This window comes from Sarcophilus harrisii, chromosome 3 (genome assembly GCF_902635505.1).
Source record: "Sarcophilus harrisii chromosome 3, mSarHar1.11, whole genome shotgun sequence".
Taxonomy (NCBI): domain Eukaryota; kingdom Metazoa; phylum Chordata; class Mammalia; order Dasyuromorphia; family Dasyuridae; genus Sarcophilus; species Sarcophilus harrisii.
In genome coordinates, this window is record NC_045428.1 from 536,078,328 (window position 1) to 536,087,047 (window position 8,720).

The 8,720-nt window shown below is 35.3% G+C and overlaps 1 protein-coding gene across 1 annotated transcript; it reads left to right on the plus strand.

Annotated features, from left to right (window-relative positions):
- The first annotated feature begins 7,226 nt into the window (after positions 1–7,226).
- LOC100915763 (olfactory receptor 56A3) lies at positions 7,227–8,171 on the plus strand. Its single transcript, XM_003764871.2, has one exon. It carries the CDS (start codon positions 7,227–7,229, stop codon positions 8,169–8,171), a length of 945 nt encoding a protein of 314 aa, XP_003764919.2.
- Positions 8,172–8,720: the final 549 nt, after the last annotated feature.

Here is an 8,720-nt window from a genome sequence, read left to right on the forward strand (position 1 = left end):
GAACCAAGTCTTTCATAATTGATTATCACACATTCTTGCTGTTATTCTATATAAGGTATTCCTGGTTCTGTTTGTTTTGCTCAGCATCAGTTCATATAAATCTTTCCAGCCCTTTCTACAATAAGCTTGTTCATCATTTTTTAAAAGAACAATAATATTCCATTACCTTCATATACCACAACTTATTCTACTCATTTTACAATTTTTTGCTACCACAAAAACAGCTTCTACAAACATTTATGCACATGTGGGTCCTTTTCCTTCCTTTATTATTTCCTTGGGATACAGACACAATAGTGGCACTGTAGGTCAAAAGGTATGCACAGTTTTATAACCCTTTGGTTAAAGTTTCAGAATGCTCTCCAGAATGAGTGGATCATTTGACAACTCCACCAACAATACATTAGTGTACCAATTTTCCCATATTCCTCCAAAATTTATCATGATTTTTTCCTGTCATCTTAGCCCATCTGATAGGTGGATAGTGGTATCACAGTCGTTTCAATTTGCATTTCTTTAATGAATAATGATTTAGAACATTTCCTCTTATGACTACAGATAGCTTTGATTTAGTCATCTGGAAATTGTCTGTTCATATCCTTTGACCATTTATCAATTGAGGAATGACTTGTATTATTATAAATTTGACACACTTCTTTATATATTTTAGAAATGAGACTTTTATCAGAAACACAAAAATTTACATATTTTCCCAGGTTTGTGCGTCCTTTTAAATCCCGTTTCTGTTGGTTTTGTTTGTGCATGACACACATTTTAAGAAGCTTTAATACAGAGCACTGAATTTGGAATCAAGAAGGGTTCATGATCATAACTCATATCTGGTTTAGGATACTTACTAAATGTGTGACCTTGAACAAGTTACTTACCCTTCTTTGCCTCAGTTTCCTCACCTATATAATGAACTAGAGAAGGAGATGGGCAAACTACTCCCGTATCTTTGGCAAGAAAACCCCAAATGAGGTCATAAAGTCTTAGATTCAAATGAACAATAAAACAATTATTTTTTATTAATTAAATTATTTAATTTATTTAATTATTAATTATTTAGTTAATAGATTAAATTGAAATATTATATTAATTATTGTATTAATAATAATAAGTCTGCCTTAACAACTCTATAAGAATCATGTCTAGTTCTGTCTAGCTGCTGAACTTTTACTTTTGAATATAGTAGGCCTTTGATAAGTGTTTTCAGAATTTAAATAGGAATCGGTAGCCTTTGTAGCTTGAGAATGGAAGCAAAGATATACTTATAAATATTTAACAGCTAGTTCCATGTGAACATTATTTAAAGTTTATTCTGTATTGTGTATAGTTTCTCACTTTCTTAACTCTAGACAACTAACAAAACAATAAATGAAGCCCCGATTTATACCATTTACCAAATTCTGAAAAATAAACATGAATATTGAAAATCTAACAATTGGCTCTCCCAGTGGTTCAAACTAATTCTGACATATTCCTGGATGAATATAGTGCAAATCTTTATGCAATAAAACTAAGTTGGATGGAGAAGAGAGTAGGGAGCAGGACTAAATCATCACTAGGATCATGCCTTGAGTAGATACAAAGTTGAAAAAGCAATACAAGCCTGACAGAATTTTGACTAGAAGAGATATAGTTAGGGCCCTCCTTTAACTACATTTATTTAACTTCAGAGAGACAGCGTAGTGGAATGGATGAAGAGTTGACCTTGGAACTAGGAAAGACAGTTTAAAATCCCATTTCTGATAATTATTGCATGTAGACCCTTACCTCCTGAATACATGGGGTAACTTTCTAAAAATGTAGGTTACAGTGCAATTAATCTGGATATCTGATTTGTGATATCTATTACAAAGAGCTGCCTTTATCAATACAAGGTAAGAAACAAACATGCATACACACACACACACACACACACACAAGCCTATGCTTTGGATTCCATTCCCACTGACAATGGGTTCATAGAGATCTGATTTCCATTAAAAATATATAGAAGGCTTTCTCAGGCTTTCCAAAAATATGTAAGAGAAGCCCCAGGTCCCACTGAATGGACATGTGAGAGTCTGATTTTCATCACACATTCATTGGTGAAGCCCTGACATCAGTGATAAATTAAAGGGAAAATATCAGCTACTCTGAAGAGTTTGAAAAGTCCCAGAAAGTAAAAAACCAATTCAAATTGTCTCTCTTTTCCTCATATTTCCTTGAATAGATGTGTGACACTGAAGACTAGAGTTGTTCTGGAAAATGTCTAATGACTAGCTCTCTCCAGGGAGAAAAAAAAAATTATATTCATCACATTTTTAAATTTAACCTTTATTATTAACATTTTTCCATTGATTCCTTAAGTCTAGATAATCAACAAAACAACAAATTAAGCCCTAATTGGTAGCATTTGCAGATTTTTTAGGGGTAAGTACACACATTGAAAATTTAACATTCAGCTCATACAGAGGAAAGTTCAAGATGGCTCCAGCACACTCTTGCTCAAAATTCACTAAACATACTCAGGAAGAATCCAGCGGTCAGTCACAGAAGAGGTGCAAACACTGAATTGAGACTTCATCAATACACAGATATCATATTTGTGATCTAGAGTCCATGTGGCTATGTATGGACATAGCAGATACAGATGAGGCCTTTCCTTGCTTCTCACATACAAAGCATGTGCATTCATTCTAAGAGACTAGATTAATCTAAGAGCCATGGACTTCTTTTATAATCTTTGCTAGTAAGATCCTTTGAGATTCTTCCTAATTCAGAGTTAGACTCCTAAAACCTAAAGGATTCGCTCTCCAATTTTGCCCAAGGGATCAGGATGGGATTATGCCCAAAGGGATCTGTCCCTCAGGTTCCAGTCCAAGCTGCACAAATTGCTTTTGCAATTTGGAGAGAATGAGGAAATAAAAGCCAATTGAGACCTCTCACAACCCAAAGAGCAGGAAGCATCCTCAGGATAGCCTCCCAGTTTCAAAGCACTAAAGGAAATTTGGAAGAATAGGAAAATAAAAAATCATTGAGGACTCTATCACAAAACAAAGGGCAGAGAATATACTTAGGATAGGTTCCTAGTTTCAAAGCACTGAAAGAAGACTGGGTAGAATACCTATTTACCATAAGTCCCAGGTAGAAAAGAGTCAATTATAAAATCCTTTTAATCAAACCCATTCCTATATTAAAGGACTTCAAAGCACTTATCAACAAAAACCCAACAAGGTAAGTAGTATAAATATTCTTTTCCAAATTTTACAAAGGAAAGAACGTTTTCCAGAGAAGTTAAATAACTTGTCAAAGACCACAAAATTTGTAAATTCCAGGGTTGAGAAACCTAAGCCTTTAGGATCTGAAAGATGGACTCAACTCTGCTATACCATCTGCCTATTATGAATGAATAATAATGACAGCAAAGGCAAAGGTGGTCTCCACTGAAAAAATTACAAAGGGACAAATTTTCATTCAATACGTGCAAGAACTTTCTAATGGCATTGTACAAAATTGAATGAGTTCACATAGAGATCTCAAAGTTACAGGAATTATTCACACAGAGATTAATTACTTTGTAATAATGGCATAAAGCAATTTGGTCGTACAGTAGATAGAGAACTAGGTCTAACGTCAGGAAGATCTGAGTTCAAATCAGAGCTCAGACATTTATTAGTTAACATTTGTCATTTAACCCTTATTAGTCTAAGTTCCTTATCTGCAAAATGGGGAAATACTAGGGAAAAGAAATAGCAAGCCAGTCAAATAACTTTGGCAAGAAAACCCCATGAATAAGGCCCATGGGATTATGTAGAATCGGATGTGACAATGATTGAACAACAGCAAATGATATAGTAGGGGTTCCTATTTGAAGGGGGAAGGTAAGATGAGTTTAAGTAGATGATGTGTTCTTCCTTCTCTGAGACTCCGGATTTTGATAACTTAGGACAGACATACCAGTGAGGCATTAATGGGGTGAAGCCTCCTGATTTCAGGGAATAAAGGAAGTTGAGAGAATCCTGAAGATCCCTACTTCCATAGAGGCTAGAAATGAGAAGCCACTGAGTGCCAGTTTTCTTTTGGCCACTGCACCTCTGATTCCCAAACCAAAAATGAATAGGAATGGAAAGAGAAGGAGCAAAAAAAAATTAAATAACACTATTAACAGTTATTTTTCTATTTCTCTACTTTATTTTTTGTCTTTTTTATCTTGCTTTTCTCCTCTGTGACCCTTGCATTAGGGACTTGGGTTTTTTTTTCTATTATATAAATGTTTGTTATTATCATTAGCATTATTGTCATTGTTATTATTAGCATTATTATTATTATTCCCTCTTTGTCTTCAAACCTCTTCTATGTAATCAATAGTAAAAGCCAGTTAAGGAAAATAAAGAATTTAGAGGTATCCATTTTCCTAGGGTTACACAAATATTTCAGGAGGAATTTAGCTGTGGGCTAGTCCAATGTACCACCTGGCTACATTTTCAGAATGGTTGAATGTTCCATAGCTTGTACTCTCTTATGGTAGTAGACTTTAGCAGTGAGGGTCACACTTCCAGTGTAAGGCACTGGAGTAGTAATTTGTAAAGGTTCATTTACATACACAAAATAATACAAAATGAAAGGATAGAAGAAATTGGTAACTGTGGGATTGGAGGAATAAGTAAAGATCTTATAAAGAAAGTGATAGTAAGCTGAATTTTGCAGAGGAAAGGAGGGAGTACATTACAGGTATGGAGGACATCCAAAGAAAAAGCAATGATAATACAAACCAGTCCTGAGGAAAATAGCAAATACTCCAATATAACTGGAACATAGAGCATAGAAAGGGGAATAAAATTTTAAAAGCCTGGAAAGGTTTGGGGACAGAGAGAATGGTAAAAAGTTTTAATTTCCAAACAGTTTTATATTCGATAAAGAGAAGAGGTCACTGGAATTTTTTGAGTAGAGAAGAGACATGATGAGATCTGCACTTTAGGAAATCACTTTGACAGCTTAGTCGATTATGAATTGGAGTTGGGAAAGAAATGTGACAGGGTGAACAATTGGAAGATGGTTGCATTATAACCCATTTGAGATGTTTTAAAGACTAGTGAATGAGGGGCAGCTAGGTGGCGCAGTGGTGAGAGCACCAGCCCTGAAGTCAGAAGTTCAAATCTATTCTCAGACATTTAACACTTCCTAGCTGTGTAACACTGGGCAAGTCACTTAACTCCAATTGCCTCCTCAGGTAAAAAAAAAAAAAAGAAAAAAGAAAAAAAAAAGCTAGTGAATGAAGAGAACATATCTAAGAGATCTTCTTATGAAGTTAGAAATAATAAAATGTGAGAACAGATTAGATATGTAAGATGAGCAAGAGTGAAGAGCTTGGGATGGTTTCTATAGAAAAGTAATTACTTCTATTTTTCACTTGTTGAAGTTGAAATGTTAACAAGATATTAATTTTGATATATCAAAAAAGCATACGTTTGTCCTTTGCAGGAATAGAAAATATTTGAACAAGTATGAATTTGTTGGGAAAGAAAATAAAATTTGTATGACTCAAGGTAGGTCACAAAATTTATAAGAGTACACTTGTTACTTTTATTTCCTTACCACTTACTCGCTCATTAAAATTTTGCAATCTGGTGTTTGTGCACTTTTGTTGTTGCTGTTCAATTGTTCAGTCATATCCAACTTTTTATGATCCCACGGACCATAGCACACCAAGACTTTTTCTCCTCTACTGTCTCCCAAAATTGGTTCAAGATCATGTTCATTGATTTCATGACACTTTCCATCTCATCCTCTGCCATTGCTTTCTCCTTTTTCCTTCAGTGGTTAAAAACATCAGCATCTTTTTTTCAATGAGTCCTGTCTTTTCATTATATAACTAAAATATTTAAGTTTCAGCTTTTGACATTCCAATGAATACTCTGAATTAAATATTGACTGATTTGATCTCCTTTCTGGTAAAAAAAAAAAAAACTCAAAATTTTTTTCCAGCACAATTTGAGTCAATTCTGTTGCATTCAGATTACCTTTTAGTCCAACTCTCACAATCATACTTTACTACAGGAAAAAAAAAACCTACCTTTGACTATGCAGAACTTTGTTGGAAAGATTATGTCTCTGCTTTTTGTATGTGCTGATTTGTCATAGAACTCCTTCCAAGAAAAATTTTCCCAAAAAAAAGCATCTCATGGCTGCAGTCATACAATAATCTTTATGTCCAAGAATATAAAATCTGACACTGCTTCCATTTCTTCTCCCTCTATTTGCCAAAAAAACATTTTCTGGTTATGATCTTAGTTTTTATTTTTTAAATGTTAAGCTATAAGCCAGCTTTTATATTCTCCTCTTTGATCCTCATCAAGAGGTTTCTTAATTCTTCTTTACTTTATATATGATGTCTTCATTATAGTGATGAAATTGCTCTCTTACATGACAAAGATACCTTCTTTAATTACCACATCCAATAATCTATTTTCCTAACCTCTTCTATAAACACTCTTCTACACTTGCCAGTGTGAATTATTCTTTCTTATTATATTTTTATTTGTTTGTCATCCAGAACATTGTCCTCTCATTTTTATCCTATTTTTCTGATCACTACTATATCCCATTTTTATCTTTTCTCCTCTGTTACTTAAATGTGGATGTATCATAGCATTAGTCTTTTTCTCTTTCTTTTTACTCTCCATTGGTGATCTCATATTCAAGTTCTTGCCTCAAACTACCATCTTTATTAAAATCATTATTAGTTCTATCTCCATTCTAAATCTTTTTTCAGATCCTTGCCTCCCATATCTACAACTTCTTTTTGGAGATCTTCAATTAGATGACTTAGCACCTCAAATTTAATTTATTCCTAACTGAATTCCTCAAAAACCTTCCTTTTCCCTAAAAATGGCTTTTGTTAGGATAGAAAATATAAATGTAGTTAAAATTAAGAAACTTATATAACAGAAGATAATTTTTAAAAAAGATTGTGTAAGAAGTAGGTTGTTTAAACAAGCAAGGTTATGGCTAAGTTTTGAAGTGGAATACTCCAAGGGTAGAGATGGAGAGGATAGCTTGAATGATGAAGTGGTGAATCTTCTTCTCATACTGGAATAGCCTGGAAAAAAATGACAAGAACACTAAAAAGAATAGAAATTTTAAATGAATTGTCCATTTCATTAAAGTGATGTTATGCTCCCATTTCCAGGCTCAGATGCTAAAATCCAAGGGAAAATTGGACCCTGAGAACCCACACCATGATATTGCCCAGCAATAGCTCAATAACTGATGTCTCTGAGTTCTTCCTGAACTGCTTTGTCAGGTCTCCAAGCTGGCAGTGCTGGCTCTCCCTGCCCCTGAGCTTGCTCTTCCTGTTGGCCATGGGGGCCAATGCCACCCTCCTAATCACAATTCGCCTGGAGGCCTCTCTGCATGAGCCCATGTACTACCTTCTCAGCCTTCTCTCCCTCCTGGACATCGTGCTCTGTCTCACTGTCATCCCCAAGGTCCTGCTCATCTTCTGGTTTGACCTCAGACCAATCAGCTTTTCTGCCTGCTTCCTCCAGATGTATATCATGAACTGCTTCCTGGCCATGGAGTCTTGCACCTTCTTGGTAATGGCATATGATAGATATGTCGCGATTTGTCATCCACTGCGCTACCCATCCATCATTACTGATCAATTTGTTGCCAAGGCTGCCATCTTCATAGTAGCCCGGAATGCTCTTGCCACTGTGCCCATCCCTATTCTCTCAGCTCGTCTACACTACTGTCAGTACAACGTCATTGAGAATTGTATCTGTGCCAATTTATCTGTATCCAAACTCTCTTGTAATGATGTTACAATCAATCGCCTCTACCAGTTTGCTGGGGGATGGACATTGTTAGGCTCTGACCTCATCCTCATTTTCCTCTCCTACTCCTTCATTCTTAGAGCTGTGCTGAGGCTTAAGGCTAAGGGGGCTGCAGCCAAGGCTCTAAGTACATGTGGCTCCCACTTCATCCTCATTCTCTTCTTCAGCACCATCCTGCTGGTCTTTGTTTTCACTCATGTGGCCAAAAAGAGAATCTCTCCTGATGTGCCTATCCTGCTCAATGTCCTGCACCATGTCATCCCTGCAGCTCTCAACCCCATTGTCTATGGTGTCCGGACCCAGGAGATCAAGCAGGGTATTCTGAAGTTACTGAGGAAGGGTTTATGAAGTGGCAATGGATGTTCTGTACACTTTGAGCCCCCTGACTCTTACTTCCCTCCTTCTTCTTCTCTTTTTACTTCTTCACCTTCATAACTGTGATCTGTTCCAATTTTGTTTATTTCCCAATATATCACATCATGTAGGTCTTTTATTTTTACTTGCATGTTTTATATTTATTGTTTTGGAGGTAGCATGATAATGCATTACTTAAAAATCATAATTTTTTAGGTATTTTTCAATTGTTGGACATTTAGGTTGTTTCTAATTGCTCTGTTACTAAAAATCTCCAATATATTTGTATGGTTAATATTTTGCAAAAGTATTTTTACAAAGTATTTCGAATATTTTTCTCTTAACACAAATAATTTTATGCAGATTTTCCCTTTTCCCTTTTATAATTTTTTTTGATTAAATCACCATTATGGATTCACAAGATCAAAAGATCTAGACAATTTTGTTATTGCTATGTTGCACTATCATATTTTCATCCAAAAATTTTTAACTAATCCAGTCCCACCAGCATACATTAACGGACCTATTTTCCCACATACCCCA